Source organism: Erinaceus europaeus, chromosome 7, assembly GCF_950295315.1.
Source record: "Erinaceus europaeus chromosome 7, mEriEur2.1, whole genome shotgun sequence".
Lineage (NCBI taxonomy): Eukaryota > Metazoa > Chordata > Mammalia > Eulipotyphla > Erinaceidae > Erinaceus > Erinaceus europaeus.
Window position 1 is genome coordinate 71,944,106 of NC_080168.1, and position 22,419 is coordinate 71,966,524.

At 45.7% G+C, this 22,419-nt stretch overlaps 1 protein-coding gene across 3 annotated transcripts in view; it reads right to left on the bottom strand.

The window, feature by feature from the left end:
* ZMYM2 (zinc finger MYM-type containing 2) overlaps positions 1-20,884 on the bottom strand; it is a 114,202-nt gene extending 93,318 nt beyond the window's left edge. Inside the window, exon 1 of one of the 3 annotated variants that reach the window (XM_060194739.1) lies at positions 20,008-20,881. In XM_060194739.1, the coding sequence (XP_060050722.1) occupies positions 20,008-20,697 (690 nt within the window). In that variant the 5' untranslated portion in view covers positions 20,698-20,881. Of the gene's footprint in view, positions 1-20,007 lie in introns of all 3 variants that reach the window. The other 2 variants (XM_060194740.1, XM_060194741.1) reach the window with 2 other exon arrangements.
* Between the last annotated feature and the right edge of the window lie 1,535 nt (positions 20,885-22,419).

Consider the following 22,419-nt stretch of genomic DNA (forward strand, 5'->3'; position numbering starts at 1 on the left):
CTGTCTCTCTATCTCCTCCCCTCAATTTCCCTCTGTCCTATCCAATAAAAATGAAAACTGACAACAATAATAACTACAATAATAAAACAAGGGCAACAAAAAGGGGGGGGGGAATTTTTAAAAATGAAACTGGCCACCAGGAGCAGTGGATTCGTAGTACCGGTACAGAACACCAGCAATAACCCTGGAGGAAAAAAAGAAAAAAATGGGGGGGGGGGGGGGGGAATAAAAGGGAAAATAAATAATAAAAAAAATTTAATGAAAAATATATACAAGGGGGTCGGGCAGTAGTGCAGCGGGTTAAGCGCACATAGCATAAAGCGCAAGGACCCAGTTAAGGATCCCGGTTAAAGCCCCTGGCTCCCCACCTGCAGGAGAGTCACTTCACAGGCGGTGAAGCAGGTCTGCAGGTGTCTATCTTTCTCTCCCCCTCTCTGTCTTCCCCTCCTCTCTCCATTTCTCTGTCATATCCAACAATGAACAACATCAACAACAATAATGGCCAAAAGGCTACAATAACAAAGGCAACAAAAGGGGGAAAAATGGCCTCTAGGAGCAGTGGACTGATGGTGTAGGCACTGAGCCCCAGCAATAACCCTTGAGGCAAATATATATATATATATATATATATATATATATATTATAAATATATAAATATTTATAATATATACACTATATATATATATATATATATATATATACACTCACACACACAACACACAAAATGAAAGATCAAAAAAAAAAATCAAAATCTGTGAACTAAAAAATAGTTTGGATTGTTATGAGTGGCTTAGAGGGGAAGAGAGGATTGAACTGGAAAAAGAAGGGGCAACTATGTATAAATGTAGACAGTTATAGAGAAGATGGTTGGCCCGTGTCTACAACTTTAAGGGAACTGTGGTGTATTGCAGAGGGGAGACTGAAGACTCAGAACTCTGGTGATGGGAACAGTATGGATTCAAACCCCGGTCAACATGTAATTCTGTAACTTGTTGACATGTAATAAAAAAAAATAAAATAAAAATTTTAAATAGTTTGAATTTATAAAAATTATTTATCTAATTTAAATAATGGCAAACCACTCAGGAGGCATTACGGGTATTAAAACATTGGAATCTCAGGCATTAGGTCCTAAATTTGATCCCTGACATCTCATGTGCCAGAGTGATGCTCATTTTCTCTCTACTCTCATAAATAAGTAAATCTTTTTTTTTTTTTGGCAGGCAAGGTAATCACTGTAATTCTATTCATGTAAAATGAATCCACCACTCCCAGCAGCTATTTTTCCTTTTATCTTTTTTTTAAAAAAAGATTTTATTTCCCCACCTGCAGGGGAGTCGTTTCACAAGCGGTGAAAAAGGTTTGCTGGTTATCTTTCTCTCCCTGTCTTCCTCTCCTCTCTCCATTTCTCTCTGTCCTATCCAACGACGACATCAATAACAACAACAAGAATAACAAAAAGGGAGATCGCTTTCTCTCCTCTCCTCTCCTCTCCTGGATCAACTAGGAATACCAAACTAGGAGACCACCCAGACCGAAACAAGACAGGACTAGAATGACCACAGAAACCCAGTAAATCACCCGTGAGTACAAACACGCGTGGCTGGTGACAGAGAGGAGAGAGGGGCCTAAGGAGAGATTAAGTGACTGCTCACAGTTCAACAGTTTGTCAGTGGAGATACCACCTCCAGTCTGCTCCACCAACAAGGGGACAGCTGAAGGGAGGAAAGGACTCCCCAGAGACTCACCAAGTACAACTCTGAGTCTCCATTGCTACTACCCTCAGAATCTGGAGCAGCAACAGGGAGGGACACCAGGGCACAGAGATCTAACCGGGAAACTCAGGAGAAGACCTATACCTCGGTGGCATAGCTGAAGGGCTGTGAAAGTCTCTTTGCATAACCACTGGATTATCGCTGCCACACCCTGCTTTATCTCTTGGTCAGGAGTCATTGATTAAGCCAAGAAGCCTATTGATAGTTTAAAAGCCCTCAGGCTACCATAGCCTACAGGGGGGGAAAAAAAAAAGGCTTTTACACCACTGAACTCCAACTCAGGGATTGAAAAAACTGTTAACTTATATAAAATGGTTAAAACAACAAGAAAAAATAATGGAGACTCGAACCAGGACAAGAGTCCAGCTAAAAGTCCTCCAGAGGGCGAAGCACAAAACAACGAGTTCAACATCCAAACATTAGCTAAGGAAATAATATCAGAACTGCAGGAACAACAAATGAGAATATGGAAGAAAATTCTAATAATCTCATGGTTATTAGAGAGCTGAAAGCTGAAATCGCTGAGCTAAGAAGGCAACTAGCTGAACAAGCTAAAACAGTATCAGAGCAGGGCAACAAAATAGATGAACTCCAGAAAGCAGTAGAGGGCAGAGAGAATAGAATCAATGAGACTGAAGACAGAATTAGCAAGATTGAGGATGAATTAGAGACAACTAAAAAAGAAGTAAGAGATCTCAAAAAGAGATTAAGAGATGCTGAAAACAATAACAGAGTCCTATGGGATGACTTCAAAAGAAACAATATACGCATTATTGGCTTACCAGAGGAAGAAAGACAAGGGGAGGAAGAAAGCGTTCTCCAGGCCATAATAGCTGAAAATTTCTCTAGTCTAGACAACACCAAAGACATAAAGATTCAAGAAGCCCAGAGGGTCCCAAACAGAATTAACCCAGACCTAAAGACACCAAGACATGTCATACTTAGATTGGAAAGGAATAAGGATAAAGAAAGGATCCTCAAGGCTGCAAGAGAAAAACAAAGAGTCACCTACAAAGGAAAACCCATAAGATTAGCAGCAGACTTCTCCATACAAACACTACAGGCCAGAAGAGAATGGCAAGATATCTATCGAGTGCTCAATGAGAAAGGCTTTCAGCCAAGAATACTATATCCTGCTAGATTGTCATTCAGACTAGATGGAAGCATCAAAACCTTCTCAGACAAACAACAGTTGAAGGAAGCAACCATCACCAAGCCTGCCTTGAAAGAAGTTCTGAAAGGTTTCCTATAAACAACCAGACCACCACAAATAGAACATATATCAAAACACTCTAAAACTCTACAAGAATGGCGTTAAAATATCTTCAATCTTTGATATCAATAAATGTGAATGGCCTGAATTCACCTATTAAAAGACACAGAGTAGGAAGATGGATCAGAAAACACAACCCAACAGTATGTTGTCTACAGGAAACTCACCTAACGCAACAAGACAAACACAGACTTAAAGTGAAAGGATGGAAAACTATCATTCAAGCCAATGGCCCACAAAAAAGGGCAGGAACAGCTATTCTCATATCTGACATGATAGACTTTAAAATAGATAAGATTAAAAAAGATAGGAATGGACACTACTTAATGCTCAGAGGATCAGTCAATCAAGAGGACTTAACAATTATTAATATCTATGCACCCAATGTGAAGCCATCTAAATACATCAAACTTCTACTGAAAGAGCTACAGCAATATATTAACAGTAACAAAATCATAGTAGGGGACTTCAACACCCCACTCTCTCAACTTGACAGATCATCCAGGAAGAAAATCAGTAAAGACATAAGGGAGCTAAATGAAGAGATAGATAAACTAGAACTATTGGACATTTTCAGAGTCATTAATCCCAAGAAACTGGAATATACATTTTACTCAAATCCACATGGATCATTCTCAAGGATAGACCATATGTTAGGCCACAAAGACAGCATCAGCCAATTCAAGAGCACTGAAATCATCCCAAGCATCTTCTCAGACCATAGTGGAATGAAACTAACACTTAACAATCAACAAAAGATTAGTAACAGTACCAAAATGTGGAAGTTCAACAGTACACTTCTTAACTTCTGGGTCAAAGAGGAAATCAAGGAAGAAATCAAAATGTTTCGAGACTTCAATGAAAATGAAGACACAAGCTATCAAAATATTGGGGACACAGCTAAAGCAGTCCTAAGAGGGAAGTTCATAGCTATACAAGCACACATTAGGAAACAAGAAAAGGCACAAATAAACAGCCTGATTGCACATCTTAAAGACCTAGAAGAAGAACAACAAAGGAACCCTAAAGCAACCAGAAGGACAGAAATCACTAAAGTTAGGGCAGAAATAAATAACATTGAGAATAGGAAAACCATACAAAAGATCAATGAAAGTAAATGTTGGTTCTTTGAAAGAGTAAACAAAATTGACAAACCTTTAGCCAGACTCACAAAACAAAAAAGGGAGAAGACCCAAATAAATCGGATAGTAAATGAAAGAGGAGATATCACAACAGACACTGCAGAAATTCAACATATCATGCGAGGCTTCTATGAACAACTATATGCCACCAAGCTAGAGAACCTGGAAGAAATGAATGATTTCCTAGATACCTACCAACTTCCAAAACTAAGTCAAGAGGAAGTGGATAACATGAACAGGCCCATCACAGCTAATGAAATTGAAACAGTTATCAAAAATCTTCCCAAAAATAAAAGTCCTGGACCAGATGGTTTTACAAATGAATTCTACAAAACTTTCAAAGAAGAACTAATACCTCCACTTTTAAAAGTCTTCCAGAAGATTGAAGACACTGGAATACTCCCTGCCAGCTTCTATGAAGCCAACATCACCCTGATACCAAAAGCAGACAGGGACACAACCAAAAAAGAAAACTACAGACCAATATCTCTGATGAACATAGATGCGAAAATATTGAACAAAATTCTAGCCAACCGGATACAGCAGTATATCAAAAAGATTGTTCATCATGACCAAGTGGGGTTTATCCCAGGCATGTAAGGTTGGTTTAATATACGTAAATCAATCAATGTGATCCACCATATCAACAAAAGCAAGACCAAAAACCACATGGTCATATCAATAGATGCAGAGAAAGCCTTTGACAAAATACAACATCCCTTTATGATCAAAACACTACAAAAAAGGGGAATAGATGGAAAATTCCTGAAGATAGTAGAGTCTCTATATAGCAAACCTACAGCCAACATCATACTCAATGGTGAAAAACTGGAAGCATTTCCCCTCAGATCAGGTACTAGACAGGGCTGCCCACTATCACCATTACTATTCAACATAGTGTTGGAAGTTCTTGCCATAGCAATCAGTCAGGAGCAAGGAATTAAAGGCATACAGATTGGAAGAGAAGAAGTCAAACTCTCCTTATTTGCAGATGACATGATAGTATACATGGAAAAACCTAAGGAATCTAGCAAGAAGCTTTTGGAAATCATCAGGCAATACAGTAATGTGTCAGGCTATAAAATTAACATTCAAAAGTCAGTGGCATTCCTCTATGCAAACACTAAGTTAGAAGAAATTGAAATCCAGAAATCAGTTCCTTTTTCTATAGCAACAAAAACAATAAAATATCTAGGAATAAACCTAACCAAAGAAGTGAAAGACTTGTATACTGAAAATTATGAGTCACTACTCAAAGAAATTGAAAAAGACACAAAGAAGTGGAAAGATATTCCATGCTCATGGGTTGGAAGAATTAACATCATCAAAATGAATATATTACCCAGAGCCATCTACAAATTTAATGCTATCCCCATCAAGATCCCAAGCACATTTTTTAGGAGAATAGAACAAATGCTACAAATGTTTACCTGGAACCAGAAAAGACCTAGAATTGCCAAAACAATCTTGAGAAAAAAGAACAGAACCGGAGGCATCACACTGCCAGATCTCAAACTATATTATAGGGCCATTGTCATCAAAACTGCTTGGTACTGGAACATGAACAGACACACTGACCAGTGGAATAGAATTGAGAGCCCAGAAATGAGGCCCCACACCTATGGACATCTAATCTTTGACAAAGGGGCCAAGACTATTACATGGGGGAAGCAGAGTCTCTTCAACAAATGGTGTTGGAAACAATGGGTTGAAACATGCAGAAGAATGAAGCTGAATCACTGTATTTCACCAAATACAAAAGTAAATTCCAAGTGGATCAAGGACTTGGATGTTAGACCTGAAACTATCAGATACTTAGAGGAAAATATTGGAAGAACTTTTTTCCGCATAAATTTTAAAGACATTTTCAATGAAACGAATCCAATTACAAGGAAGACTAAGGCAAGTATAAACCTATGGGACTACATCAAATTAAAAAGCTTCTTCACAGCAAAAGAAACCACTACCCAAATCAAGAGACCCCTCACAGAATGGGAGAAGATCTTTACATGCCATACATCAGATAAGAGTTTAATAAGCAACATATATAAAGAGCTTACCAGACTCAACAAGACAACAAATAACCCCATCCAAAAATGGGGGGAGGAATTGGACAGAATATTCACCACAGAAGAGATCCAAAAGGCCGAGAAACACATGAAAAAATGCTCCAAGTCTCTGATTGTCAGAGAAATGCAAATCAAGACAACAATGAGATATCACTTCACTCCTGTGAGAAATGTCACACATCAGAAAAGGTAACAGCAGCAAATGCTGGAGAGGATGTGGGGTCAAAGGAACCCTCCTGCACTGCTGGTGGGAATGTCAATTGGTCCAACCTCTGTGGAGAACAGTCTGGAGAACTCTCAGAAGGCTAGAAATGGACCTACCCTATGACCCTGCAATTCCCCTCCTGGGGATATATCCTAAGGAACCCAACACATCCATCCAAAAAGATCTGTGTACACATATGTTCTTGCAGCACAATTTGTAATAGCCAAAACCTGGAAGCAACCCAGGTGTCCAACAACAGATGAGTGGCTGAGCAAGTTGTGGTATATATACACAATGGAATACTACTCAGCTGTAAAAAATGGTGACTTCACCGTTTTCAGGCGATCTTGGATGGACCTTGAAAAAATCATGTTGAGTGAAATAAGTCAGAAACAGAAGGATGAATATGGGATGATCTCACTCTCAGGCCGAAGTTGAAAAACAAGATTAGAAAAGAAAACACAAGTCGAACCTGAAATGGAATTGGAGTATTACACCAAAGTAAAAGACTCTGGGGTGGGTGGGTGGGTGGGGAGAATACAGGTCCATGAAAAATGATGAATGAAATAGTGGGGGTTGTATTGCTAAATGGGAATCTGGGGAACGTTATGCATGAAAAAAAAAAAAGAAGTAGAAACGCAAAGCAGAAAATGACTGAGTTTGGAGTATGGCACCAAAGTAAGAAAGCAGAAGTATACTAGAGTTTGCAGTGAGTACCTCCCTAATACTTCCTCTCCACTTTTCCAAGCTTTGGGTCCATGATTGCTCAACAATTTGTTTGGCTTTGTATGTTAACTCTCTTTTCAGTCACCAGGTTCCAGGTGTCATCAGGATGCCGGCCAGACTTCCCTGGACTGAAGACCCCACCAATGTGTCCTGGAGCTCAGCTTCCCCAGAGACCCATCCTACTAGGGAAAGAGAGAGGCAGACTGGGAGTATGGACCGACCAGTCAACGCCCATGTTCAGCGAGGAAGCAATTACAGAAGTCAGACCTTCTACCTTCTGCAACCCTCAATGACCCTGGGTCCATGCTCCCAGAGGGATAGAGAATGGGAAAGCTATCGGGGGAGGGGGTGGGATATGGCGATTGGGCGGTTGGAATTGTGTGGAGTTGTACCCCTCCTACCCTATGGTTTTGTTAATTAATCCTTTCTTAAATAAAAAAATTAAAAAAAAAATTCATAGTTCAGGCCATTTTAGGACCTGGAATTAAAATTAAAATAACTAAAATATGGCATCTTTCAAAAAAAAAATCACAATACAAAAAAAAATGACACATATATATTAGAGAGAAATTGAGAAGGGGAAAGAGAAGAGAAAGACCTGTAGCACTGCTTTACCACTTGTGAGGCTTCCCCCTTGCAGGTAAGGACCACGGGCTTGAACCAGGATCCTATGCATGGCAATGTGTTCCTGCAGGTAAGAAACAAGAGGTAGAAGGCAGGTCCTTCTTGGGCATGGTAACGTGTGTACCAACACACATTTTTGAAAGACAGGAGAGGGAACCAGAGTATCCTGCAAAGTGAAGAATTAAACTCAGGATTTTGTGTTTAAGGATTCAATGTTTAATCCACTGTGCCACCTCCCAGTTGTATTTCTATACAACTGGAAACACAATTTGCTGATCTGGTAAACTGGGCCCAACAAAAAACATAAATGCCAAAGAGAAGCCCATAGGACAGTATGACTAAAAAATTGCTCTTCTGGTGGTCCAGGAGGTGGCGCAGTGATAAAGCTTTGGACTCTCAAGCATGAGGTCCTGAGTTCGATCCCGGAGAGCACATGTGCCAAAGTGATGTCTGGTTCTTTCTCTCTTCTACTATCTTCCTCATTACTAAATAAATAAAATCTTTTTTAAAAAAAATTGTTCTTATGAACACAGAGCCACAAAAACTGCCAGACGAACATTAATATAACATATCTTTTATGACTACCTGATAGAATGATAAGTCAATTTTTTTTCCTTTTTTCTTTTTTTCTTTTTCCCTCCAGGGTTATTGCTGGGCTCAGTGCCTGCACCATGAATCCACCGCTGCTGGAGGCCATTTTTCCCCCTTTTTGTTGCCCTTGTTTTAGCCTCTTTGTGGTTATTATTATTGCTATTGTTGATGTTGTTCATTGTTGGATAGGACAGAGAGAAATGGAGAGAGGAGGGGAAGACAGAGAGGGGGAGAGAAAGATAGACACCTGCAGACCTGCTTCACCCCCTGTGAAGCGACTCCCCTGCAGGTGGGGAACCGGGGGCTTGAACCAGGATCCTTACAGTCCCTGCGCTTTGCGCCACATGCACTTAACCCACTGCGCCACCGCCCGGTAAGTCAATTTTTAATGAGCTTGCAACAATTAGTTTTAAGGCGGGGGTAGATAGCATAATGGTTATTCAAAGAGACCCTCATGCCTGAGGCTCCAAAGTCCCAGGTTCAATCCCCTGTACCACTATAAGCCAGAGCTGGTAAGTGCTCTGGTAAAAATAAATAAATAAGAGGGGTCCAGCGATAGCTCAGCAGGTTAAGCGCACATGGCACAAAGTGCTAGGACCACCGTAAGGATCCTGGTTCGAGCCCTGGCTCCCCACCTACATGCAGGGGGGTCGTTTCACGAGCAGTCAAGCAGGTTTGCTGGTGTCTAGCTTTCTCTCCCACTCTCTGTCTTCCCCTCCTCTCTGGATTTCTCTCTGTCCCATCCAACAACATCAAAAACAACAATAATAGTAACCACAACAATGATAATGATAAAAATAAAAATAAAATAAAATAATTAGTTTTACAAGTATACTGACCTATGGTCCGAGAGGTGGAGTAATGGATAAAGTATTGGATTCTCAACCATGAGGTCCCGAAATCAATTCCCAACAACACATGTACCAGAGTGATGTCTGGTTCTTTCTCTCGCTGCCTATCTTTCTCAATGACATTTAACTTTTATTTTATTTATTTATTTTTAATAAAGAGCACTGATCAGCTCTTATGGTGGTATTGGGGATTGAACCTGGGACTTCAGGACCACAGGCATGAGAGTCTCTTTGCAAAACCATTATGCTACCTACCCCCTCCCCATTGACGTTAACTTTTAATATCAGATTCAACTAAAATGTTTCATAATTCAACTGAGGTATAATTGACATAAAAGACTATGTTTAAGTATGTGTCCTTTTAAATATTTATTTTATTGTAATGAGATAGATACAGAGAGAGGAACCAGAGCAGTGCTCACCTCTTGCTGGTGGTGGTGCTGGGTACTGAACCTGCGACCTCAAGCAGGCAAATCTTTCATTGAACCATTATACTGTTTCCAAAGACCTTAAATATGTTTTCAATGCCCTGAAACATAAACTTTACAGGCAAACATACTGACCTTCAAATTTACTAGGAGAACAAGAGAGGGGGAAAAAATCTACAAGTCTCTGGAGAATTCAGAGAAACCTGACCCACAGCAGACTACTGACACAAAAAGAATGGCTGAAGTTCTCTGCCAATCATCTGATGACTCCTCAAAGATAAACAAAAAACAAGACAGCAGGAAACAAGGAGACAAATGTGCAAGTTTTGGGAAAAAATAGATCTATTAAATATTCATTATCTATTTATCTTACTATCTAAAGTTTACTATTGAATCATTTCTTGAAATAGTGATAACACATTATTTGGAAAATTTTCAATAAAGTTGCATAAGAATTCCTTATTCTCATGCATGTACAAACTATTGTATTTACTGTCAAAACATTAATTCCTCAATAAAGAATTTTTTTAAAAAATTCTTTATTCTGAGGAGGAGAAAAATGGAATAATGATCACAAATATTTATAGGGGTGGGGACACTGAACTTTGCTGATGGATGTGGAATTATACCTATAAACTTAAAAATCATTAATGAAAAAAAAATTAAGAACTGGAAAATATACACAAGGAATTGATTGAATCAATTAAAAAAATACCACCAGGAGACCAGGTGGTGCTGGTGGTGGTACACACATTACAGTGCACAATGACCAGAGTTCAAGCCCCTGGACCCCACCCCACATGCAGGGGGAAAGCTTCACTGATGATGAAGCAGGCCTACAAGTATCTCTCCATCTCTTTCCTTATCTCCCCCCCTTAATTTCTCTCTGCTCTACTTAATAGTAAATTAAAAATAAATAAAAATAGGCATAATAACCACAAGCAATCATATGTCTTTCAAATCAAAAAACTAGATTTTCCTTAAGTTTTATTATCCCTGGGTGGGTGAGATAACCCACTTGGGAAGGTGCCTGTTTTGCCATGCACACAGCCCAGACTCAAACCCAGAGCTGGGTCAGCTATCTCCATACCCCTCACTTCCAGTTTTCAATGGACCATTAAAAGCTGAAGACAGGGAGGAGTTAGCACAGCGGGTTAAGTGCACATGGCAAGAAGTGGCTTAAGGATCTGGTTCCAGCCCCTGGCTCCCCACCTGGAGGGGAAAAAAACACCCCATTGCTATAATGCAAAGAGCAAAACAAAATGAAAACTTTTAAGAATATGAACATTTTGCCCCCCCCTTCCCTCTCCCTCTCTTTCTCTCGCTCTAACAGGTCTCAATTTTCCCGATTAAAAAAAAAAAAAGAACCCTTTAAGATAGTAAAGTTCCAAGCATGGGAGATGGCATACTGGCTAAAGCATTGGACTCTCAAGAATGAGGTCCTAAGTTCGATCCCCAGCACCACACAGGAGCACCACAGGCAGCACCCAGGGAACTCCAAGAATGCTACAGTACTATAGTATCACTTCCTCCCCACTTCATTTTGCATTTCAACCTCTCTAAAAACTGAAAACTGGGGAGCCGAGAGGTACATGGCACACATGTAAGCACACATGACATGAAGCGCAAAGACCAGCCCAAGGATCCCAGTTTGAGACCCCGGCTCACCATCTGCAGCAGAGGGGTCACTTCACAAGCGGTGAAGCAGGTCTACAGGTATCTATCTTTCTCTAACCTTCTTTCTGTCTTCCCCTCCTCTCTCAATTTCTCCCTGTGCTATCCAACAACAACAAAAACAGTAAGGGCATCAGAATGGGGAAAATGGCCTCTAGGAACAGTGGACTCATACAGGCACCAAGCCCCAGTTATAACCCTGGAGTTAAAAAAGCATTAGATCCTCAACCACAAGTTAGGTCCTTGGCAGCATATGTGCCAGAATGATGTTCTGGTTCTCTCTATCCCTCGTCCTCTCCTTCATTAATAAATAAATCTTGTAACAAAAGGAAAAAAAATTGGGCTTAGCAGTAGCATACATTTCTCTTGTGCATAAGGCCCCAGGTTCAACCCCAGGTACTGCATTTAGTGATGCTCTGGTCTCTGGGTCTTTCTATCACTGTCTCATAAATAAGTTATGAGTCAGGCAGTAGCGCAGCGGGTTAAGCACAAGTGGCACAAAGCACAAGGACCATAATAAGGATCCCAGTTCAAGCCCCTGGCTCCCCACCTGCAGGGGAGTCACTTCACAGGCAACGAAGCAGGTCTGCAGGTGTCTTTCTCTCTCCCGTCTCCCCTTCTTCTCTCCATTTCTCTCTGTCCTATCCAACAACGATGACATTAATAACAACAACAATAACTACAAGGGCAACAAAAGGGAATACTTTAAAAAATAAGTCCATCTTTATTATTTTTTTTTTCCTCCAGGGTTATTGCTGGGCTCGGTGCCTGCACCATGAATCCACCGCTCCTGGAAGCCATTTTTCCTCCTTTTTGTTGCCCTAGTTGTTGCAGCCTCGTTGCGGTTATTATTGCCATTGTTGACGTTGCTTTGTTGTTGGATAGGACAGAGAGAAATGGAGAGAGGAGGGGAAGACAGAGAGAGAGGGGAGAGAAAGATAGACACCTGCAGACCTGCTTCACCGCCCGTGAAGCGACTCCCCTGCAGGTGGGGAGCCAGGGGCTCGAACCGGGATCTTTACGCTTTGCGCCACATGCGCTTAACCCACTGCGCCACCGCCCGACTCCCTTTATTTTTTTTTTAAAGATAGAACATAGAAAAGTAGAGGCCAATGGCAAGGTAGGATAGAGAGCATAACAGTTATGCAAAGAGACTCTCATGTTTGAGGCTCCAAAGTCCTAGGTTCAATCTGAAGTCCTAGGTTCAATCCGCCATACAGTCATAAACCAGAGCTGATCAGTGTTCTGGTTAAAAAAGAGAGAGAGTAGAAAAGTAAAGGCCACCCTGTATTTTTGTCCCCAGTGATGAAACTATAGGTAGTCATGATCTGTTTCTCATAAAATAAACCATCTTTAAAAAGTAATTAAGTGGTGCCGGGTGGTAGCACAGTTGATTGAGCACACGTTACATAATGTGTGAGGATCAGGGTTCGATCCCCTGGTCCCCACCTGCAGGGGAAAGCTTTGTAAGTGGTGAAGCAATAGTGCAGGTTTCTTTCTCTTTCTCCCTATCACCCCCTTCCCTCTCGATTTCTGGCTGTCTCTATCCAATAATTATGATTTTAAAACAGTAGTTAAGCGCACATGGCATGAAACACAAGGACCAACTTGAGCCTGGTTCAGGCTGGATTCCCTCCCACCTGCAGGGGGCTCATTTCACAAGCAGTGAAGCAGGTTTGCAGGTGTCTTCCTCTCCCTGTCTTCCCCTCCTCTCTCAATTTCCTCTTTCCTATCCAACAATGATAGCAATAACAACAACGATAATCAACAAGGGCAACAAAAGAGAGAAAAATAGCCTACAAGAGCAGTGGATTTGTAGTGCAGGCACCAAGCCCCAGCGATAACCCTGGAAGCAAAAAAAAAAAAAAAGTAGTTAAGGTTAAGTGGGCAGTGTAGCACCTGGTTGAGTGTACAGGTTACAATGTATAAGGACCCAGGTTCAAGCCCCAGATTTGTACCTGAAGAGAGGTCGAGTAGGGATCGAGTAGGGATGCAGGTGGTTCTTTCTCCCTTTCCATACCCCCCTATTTCTTCCTGTCCTATCAATAAACAAATATTTAAAAATAAATGGAATCTTTTTTTAAGTAGTTAAAACAAGTAGCACACAGTCTTTCCCTCTCATTAAAAAAGGGAGCCGGGAAAATAGTATAATGGATAATGCAAAGACTTTCATGCCTGATGCATCACAGTTCCTAGGTTCAATCCCCAGAACCACCAGATATAGCCAGAGATGTAGCAATGTTCTGGCAAAAATAAAATAAAATAAACCACTAAGAAGAGTGCCATGAAATGCAAAGTATTAACTATCAAAACACTATAAATACATCTAAAAGCACGTAACTCCCAGCAAGTATCCAATGAATGAAATCATAATCAAGAACTTATTAAGCTCAGATCAACTTTCTGTCAAGCACACGGCAACATTGGTTGGCTTTTAAGTAAAACAATTTTTAATTCTAAGCTAAACCATTATTCAAATTAAAAAAATACTTTGGTCTTACTTAAGAGAAACACAGTTTTGTTAACACACATGGTTACACTACAAAAACAATCATACATTCCCTCTGTCCTCATTACATACTTCCTATGTCCTCACTGCCAAGTCCACTAAAAATAGTTACCAAGCTCCCCATACAAAAGTCACAATGGGGTGAGGGTAGATAGCATAATGGTTATGAAAAGAAACTCTCATGCCTGAGGCTGTGAAGTCCCAGGTTCAACCCCCACCACCACCACCATAAACCAGTGCTAATCAGTACTCTGATAAAAAATAAAAATAAATAAAGTCACTACATGACAATATTAAGTAAAACTTTTGTGAAAACCTTAATGTCTGAAGACTTTTTTTTTTTTACCAGAGCTTTTTTTTTTTCACTGCTCAGCTCTGGCTTATGGTAGAACAGGGGATTGAACCTGGGACTTTGGAGTCTCAGGCAAGACAGTCTCTTTGCATAACCATTAGGCTATCTACCCTCAATGTCTGAAGACTTTTAAACTCTTTAATGTTCATTCTAGTGTTTAATAAACAAAGATTGGGCTGGTCCGAGAGGTGGCACAGTGGATAAAGCACCAGACTTTCAAACATGAGTCCTGAGTTCAATCCCCAGCAGCACGTGTACCAGAGTGATATCTGGTTATTTCTCCTCCTATCTTACTCATGAATAAAATAATAGTAAATTAATAATAAAATAAAATCTTTTTTAAAATTTTAAAAAAGGTTGGGGAAACAGCTCAGCTGGTAAGAGTGCAGGACTTGCAGACCTGAGGTTCCTGGGTTGACATCTAGTACCATATGTATGGAGCAGTGCTGTGGCTCACATGGAACTTCTCTACCTTTGGGGGGCAGGCAGAAGACAGCTTAGCCAGTAGAATACATATTAGCACATAGAAGGATCTAGGCTTGAGTCCCCAGTAACAACCAGTGGAACAATGCTGTGGTGTATAGAATGTGGTGTCTCTTGCACACATGTGTATGCACACATACATATATACATACAGGGGTGAGATGAGGAATATAATTGCACACACGGTTAGCCCTGGAAGTAAAACTAAACAAGGAGCTGGCAAAAAAGCTCACTTGGATAGTGTGCTATTTTGCCAGGTATACAACCCAGGTTCAGGCCCAGGCCCCACAACAATGGAAGAAACCAGTCCATGCTGTGGTCTTCACTCTCTCTGCCTCTTTGTTTTTGGGGTTTTTTTTTTTTTTTTTTTTTTGCCTCCAGGGTTGCTGAGGCTCAGTGCCTGCACCATGAATCCACTGCTCCTGGAGGCCATTTTCCCCCCTTTTGTTGCCCTTGTTGTGGTTATTGTTGTTATTGTTGATGTCGCTTGTTTTTGGATAGGACAGAGAGAAATGGAGAGGAGGGGATGACAGAGAGGGGGAGAGAAAGACAGACACCAGCAGACCTGCTTCACCGCCCGTGAAGTGACTCCCCTGCAGGTGGGGAGCCAGAGGCTCGAACCGGTATCCTTCCGCCAATCCTTGCACTTTGTGCCACCTGCGCTTAACCCGCTGCGCTACCGCCTGACCCCCACCTCTTTGTTTCTATCTGTCTTTGTCTGGAAAAAGTCATTCTGGAGCAGTAAGGCCTCAGCAATGACAAATAAATAAATAGTTAAGACTTACTGATAAGTTGCAAAGTGAAGACAACTGAGTGTACACACAGATTCAGACATTCTAAATGCAGTTGTAAAAAATGCAGTAAAATAATCTGATTGCTAAGTAAGATTTTATTATTGCTAAAAAGGCTTTTTTTTAATTACCTTTATTTATTTGATAGAGACAGCCAGAAATTGAAAAGGAAGGGGGGAGCTACATATATAAAAACACCTGCAGCCCTACTTCACCACTAGCAAAGCTTTCCCCCCTGCAGGTGGGGAGGGGTTACTCAAACCCGGGTCCTTGCACACTGTTAATATGTGCGGTCAACCAGGTGTGCCACCACCAGCACCCTAAAAAAGCTATTAAAAATAAAGAGGGAGTTGGGCGGTAACACAGCAGGGTAATCGTGCGTGGCACAAAACACAAGGACCGGCATAAGGATCTTGGTTCGAGCCTCCAGCTCCCCACCTGCAGGGAAGTTGTTTCACAAGCAGTGAAGCAGGTCTGCAGGTGTCTATCTTTCTCTCCCGCTCTGTCTTCCCCTCCTCTCTCCATTTCTCTCTGTCCTATCCAACAACAAGATCAATAATAACAATAATAACTACAATAAAACAGCAAGGGTGACAAAAGGGAAAAAATAAATATTATAAATAAACAAACAGGGGGCCAGGTGGTGGCGTACCTGGGTGAAGGCACATGTTACAGTGCATAAGGACCTGGGTTCGAGCCCCTGGTCAACACCCACAGAGAGAAAGCTTCACAAGTGGTGGAGTAGGGCTGCAGGTGTCCTTCTATATCTTTGTCTATCATCCCCTTCCCTCTCAATTTGTAGCTGTCTCTCTCCAATAAATAGATAATAAAATTTTAAAAATACAGATTTTTGTGTCAGTTGGCAAGTTAGCTCACCTGGATACCATGCCTACTTTGTCATACTGTAACCCAGGTTTGAGGTCAATCCCCACTGCACTGGGGAAGTTTCTGTGCTCTGGTGTCTTTCCTTTTCTCTCTCTACCTCTCTCTAGCTGAAAGCCAGGCCCAGGGGAGATGCCCCCAGCAATAACAAAATTTTAAAAAAATGAACAGTGATGGTACAGTGGATAAAGTGTTGGACTTTTAGGGTGGGGGTAGATAGCATAATGGTTATGGCAAAGAGAATCTCGTGCTTGAGGCTTCATTGTCTCAGGTTCAATCCCTCATACTAACATAAGCTAGAGCTTGAGCAGTGCTCAGGTTAATTAAAAAAAAAGAGGGCGGGGGTAGATATGATCTCATGCTGAGGCTCCTCAAATCCTAGGTTCAATCCCCCACCATTCAGCCAGAGCTGAATGGTGCTCTGGTAAAAATAAAAATAAAAAAATGAAAGAGTTGGACTCTCAGGCTGGAGGTCTGGAGTTCAAGCTCGAGCATCACATGTTCCTGAGTGATGATGCTCTAGTTCTCTCTCCCTCATCAATTAATAAAAGATAAAAGAGGAGGAAAATAGGGAGGGGAGAAAGAAGGAATGGAAAGGATAAGTGGCTGGGGGGGTCAGGCAGTAGCGCATCAGGTTGAGCACACATTGTATGAATCAGAAGGCCCAGCACAAGGACCCCGGGAAACCCCCAGCTCCCCACCTGCATAGGGGTCACTTCACAAGCAGTGAAGCAGGTCTACAGGTGTCTTTCTCTCTCTGTTTCCCTCTCCCATATCTCAATTTTTCTGTCCTAACCAAAAAAAAAAAAAAAAAAAAAAAAGACTGAAAAAATGGCCACAGCAGTGGATTTGTAGTATAGGCACCGAGCCCCAGCTATAACCCTGTACGGGGGGGGGGGGGGGGGGGGGGGGGGGAGTACCTGAGTGGTGGCGCACCTGGTTGAGTACACGTTACAATGCAAAAGGATGCGGGTTCGAGCCCCCAATCCCTACCTACAGGGGAAAAGCTTTGAAAATGATGAAGCAGTGTTTCAAGTGTGTCTGTCTCTGTCTCTCTCCCTATCATCTCCTCCCCTCTCAATTTCTGCCTGTCTCCGCAATAAATAAAGAAATATTTTTTAAAAGGGCAGGAATAGGAAGTTGGGCGGTGACGCAGTGGGTCAAGCACACTCGGCACAAAGCGCAAGGATTGGCAGAAGGATCCTGGTTCAAGCCCCCAGCTCCCCACCTGCAAGGGAGTCGCTTCACAGGTGGTGAAGCAGGTCTGCAGGTATGTCTATCTTTCTTTCCCCCTCTGTCTTCCTCTCCTCTGTCCATTTCTCTCTGTCCTATCCAACAACGATGACATACACGACAACAATAATAACTACAACAATAAAACAACAAGGGCAACAAAAGGGACAAAATAAATAAATAAATATTTTTTAAAAAAGGGCAGGAATAGATAGCATAATGGTCATGCAAAGAGACTCTCAAACCTGAGGCTCCCAGGTTCATCCCTTGCACTACCACACGCCAGAGATGACCAGTTCTCTGGTTAAGAAAAAAAAAAAAGGAAAAGAACAACATAGGCCAGAAAACTCTGACTGTGAATTTTTTTCATTGTTATAATTTCTAAACGTGGGGGGAAAAAATTACCTACTCTAAAACAGGACTTTGAGATCAAACTGCTCAAGAGCCAGTCATTGGGGATGCATGCCCAAGCCTATCTCCAAATCAGAAACAAAAACTCCCTCCACCAGTATGTATTCATAAGAATTAATTCACTTGATACATGTTTAAAAAAATTTGTTTGAGGCAGTCCAGAGAGTGGTTTGGTGGGTAAAACATTGGACTCTCAAGCATAAGGTACCAGGCTTGAGGCCCGGTATTGTCATATCCCAGAGTGATGCTCTGGTTCTCTTTCATAAACAAGTGAATATAACTTTAAAAAAAAAAGGGGGGGGGAGCCTGGTGGTAGCACAGCAGGCTAAGTGCACATGGCGCCAAGCACAAGGACCGGCATAAGAATCCCAGTTTGAGCTCCCCACCTGCAGGGGAGTCGCTTCACAAGCGGTGAAGCAGGTCTGAAGGTGTCTATCTTTCTCTCCCCCTCTATCTTCCCCTCCTCTCTCCATTTCTCTCTGTCCTATCCAACAACGACATCAATAACAACAACTACAACAATTTAAAAAAAGGGCAACAAAAGGGAAAATAAATATATTAAAAAGGGGGAAGTCACTTCACAAGCCGTGAAGCAGGTCTGCAGGTGTCTATCTTTCTCTCCCCCTGTACTCCCCTCCTCTCTCCGTTTCTCTCTGTCCTATCTAACAACAATGTCAATAACACCAATAACTACAACAATAAAAAACAAGGGCAACAAAAGGGAAAATTTAAAAAAAGGAAGAGGCCGGGTGGTGGTACACCCCATAAAGCAGTCACATTACAATGAACAAGGACTCAGGTTCAAGCCCCCAGTCCCCACCTGCAGAGGGGAAGCTTAAATGAACAATACTACAGATGTGTCTGTCTGTCTGTCCTCTTTCTCTCCCCACTTCTCTCTCAATTTCTGTCTGTATTCAATAAAAAAAAAAAATTAGAACAAATACTGGCCGTTTCAGATAGAGGACACAGGGATCCTATCCTCTTGCAACTTTTAAAGGTTCCATAATAATTTTTAAAAACTGAGTTTGGCAATCACAGTGGCATCCAATAAGAGCCTGAAGCATGCTATCTGTACTACCCTGCAGATGACTTGGTAATATTTACAGAAAAAACACATGAAAGCATTCTTCTGTGCCTAGAACTGTGCAATGCCCCCTCCTCACATCATCCTTCACAGTCAGGACTGGCCCATGTGGGAGTTAGCATCCCTGTGTCCCCTACCACTGATGACCCGCTGCCAACAAGCCACCATCACTTGTCACTGGGCTCAAGAGATACAGTGTATCCAGAATGCTGCCTCCACTGATACTTTGTCACTGATTTCCGCACAGTACTGGCTGAGCCGCTGTCTCGCACAGCCAAGACTGCCTTAAGCCAACAAACTGCAAGAAAGAAGCAGCAATTCCCAGTGCAGACACCGGAAAACACCTGGGAGACAGTATAGCTAGGAGCACCGAAGCAGGGACACCGAGAGAGTGGACACAGCGGTGAAATCAGTCTGCTAGGGATTAAGGACTCCTTGTACTTCCCTAAGCCCACCCAAAACAGAGTCCAAGTCTGTGCCTGATGTCTCTTTATTTCCCATCCTGGCCGCTAGTGATCCTGGGTACAGGCAGTGTGGGAAGCTGGGCTGATGCTCCTGTTTGAAAGAAACCCACTTCAATTCCTGTCTCGGGACTCTAGAGGGCACCACCAATGTGCCCTCCTTCACCCCCCCCACCCCCACCCTCACCCTCGGTAACGTGAGCAGCTGCAGGAGCCCAGCGTCTGGTCCCTGGGCTGGGGCTGCAGCAGCAGCAGCAGCAGCAGCAGCAGCAGCAGCAGCAGGGTCGCCTGCAGCGGCAAGGCCAGCAGCGCCCACTGCCAGCTGCCTCCCTGGTGGGCCAGGCACCGAGGGTTGGCAGCGGCTGCCCCTGCAAAGAGCAGGGACAAGTCCCTGCAACCTGGATGCGTCCTCTGAAATCAAAGACGAGGGGGCAAGCACTCACAAAGAGAGGGTGGGGGTGAGGGGTGTTCTCGTCCTCACTCGCGGCCCAAGGTGCGCCAGAGAGAGTTGCAGACGATCCTGGGTCCTGGAGGAGAGAAGGAAAGAAAAAAATATGCATCAGGACCACCTCGCAGAGAGGGAGCACTGCGCTATTTCCACCAGGAGGAGGCAGAGCAGGGCCGGGTGGCGAGGGGAGATGGGCCCTGCTATTATGATCGCTCCCCACCTGGAGACCCGCACTCGCTCCTGCGGGAAGTGGAGCAAAAGGGCGCGGGATGGGTACTGGGGGGCTGGGACCCATGTGAAGAGAAATCCGGGCGGCTAAGGTGGGCTCCCCGAAGCCCCACAGGAGGGGGAAGGGCGCTCCTCGACGCCGGCCCCGGGGCCCCTCCCTCCCAGCCCCCCGCCTTGCACCCCCTCCCCGGGACCGCTGGGGGGACCCCTCCGCCGCGGGGAGCACCCCCGGCCCGCGCACCAGGCCCCGCGCCCCCGCCACCCCCCTCCCCGCAGCCTCGGCCGCCATTAGCGCCGCGAACAATACGTGCGGGAGGCCGCGCGGGCCGGCGCCCCGACTCGGGGGACCCCGCTGGAGGCCCAGGCGCGGCACCCCGAGCTGGGCCCGGGGGGAGGACCGGGGGGAGGGGGCCGGACTCCAGCGCGCCGCCGGCTGGGACGCCGGAACCCCCCCCATGGTAAGAGCCCCTGGGCCCGCGCCGCCCGCACCCGCAGCCCCGCGCCCGGCCGGGAACCCCGCACACGAGCGCGGCCGAGTGGCCCGAGGCGGCGGGGCCGGTCCATGTGGGGGGGTCCGGGCCGCCCTCACCCGTCTCCGCCTCCCGCCGCCCCCGCCTCCGCCCCCGCCCGCCCGCCGAGGCCGCGACGCTCCCGTCGCCCCCACTGTCGGACGCAGGCCCGCACGGCGGCGGGGCTGGGCCTCACCGGTTCCGGCCGCGGCTCGCCGAGCGCGCCTCCTCCCGCCCGCCCCCTCCGCCCCGCGCGCAACTCCGCTCGCTCCGGCCCGGCTCCGCGCTGGGAGGAGGCGGAGGCGGAGGCGGTGGCTGTGCGGCCCAGCCCGGAGGCCCCGCCCGCGCGCCCCCATTGGCAGGCTGGCAAGGCGGGTCCGGGCGCGGCGGGCGCTTCCGTTGGCCAGTGCGGCCTTCCTTCAGGACGTCCTCCAGGAGGTGGTCCGGAAGGCCGTCCGTCGGACGTAGGCCCCGCCCCCGGAGCTCCAGGCCCCGCCCCCGGTCGCGCGGCCTCAGCCCCTCCCGCCCCGCCCCCACCAGGGGCCGTCAGGGTCAGGCTGCAGAGTGTGGTCGGCTGCTGGGGTCGTGCTCGGTCCCTGGGGCCGGGGCTCTGGGCCCTGCGGCTTCGGCCCCGGGATCGGGGCTCTGCGGGATGCGCTGGAGCCCAGAGCTTCCCTCCTGGAGCCGGGGTGTTTATCCCTGAGGACAAGGCTCCGCAGGCTGACGGGGTCCCTGAGAATGGGGCTGTGGGGGACGCCGGGGTCCCCGAAGCCCGAGGCTCTGCGGGGCCAGAACCTCGATTGTCCTCGAGCGCGGGCCTGGGCGCCCGGCCTGTACGCTCCGGGGACCCCGAAGCCACCCCGCCCCGGGCCCCCGCGAGGGCGGGCGGGGACGCGGGGCGAGGCCGAGGGGGGCCCGACGCCCTGGGCTCCGGGCGGAGTCGCCTCCCGGCCGCCGCCATGCCCGTGGGGACCGTCGCGGTCGCGGAGCAGCCGCGTCCTCCATCTTGTGGCACCGACGCAGCCCGGACCCTCGGGGGCCGCAGTCTCCCGGGGTCCCAGTGAGCCCGCGTGAGGGGAGGAGACGCGGGACAGCACGGGCTCCCCCACCCCGCCAAGATGGAGGAGGCTGTGGGGGCTGCCGCCGGGGGGCGCCCAACCGTGGGGGTCCCCGCCTGAGGGACCCTGAGTCCCGGGGCCCCTCCTGGGGGCGACTAAATCCCTGGGGACGCTGCTCGTTTGAGAGCAGGTCTGGATCCTGGGGACGCTGCTCCTTGGCAGGGACTGAGTCCCGGGGCCCCTCCTGGGCACGCTGACCCCTCGGGGAGCCCCCGCGCGCCCCCCGCCCCGGCGCCAGCTGCAGCGTGTCGTGCCCCCGCCCGCTCCCCGCGCCCCCGGGCCCGTCCGCGAAGCGCAGCCCCGCTGCAGAGCGCGTGGCCACACCGACCCCAGCTTCCCTTTGTTCGTCGTCTACACCGCTGACGTTCAGGTTCCCGGTGTAGACGGCGGGGGGGCAGCGGCGCGCCCTGGCGGCGGCCCGCGGCATAACAGGGGCGGCACGGGTACTTGAAGGGACCTCGATTTCAGGATTCATCTGTAGCACAGATACCTATTAATAAATAGATGTGTGAAGTTCGACAGGATGGCGATGAATGTGAAGTTTTTAATGAA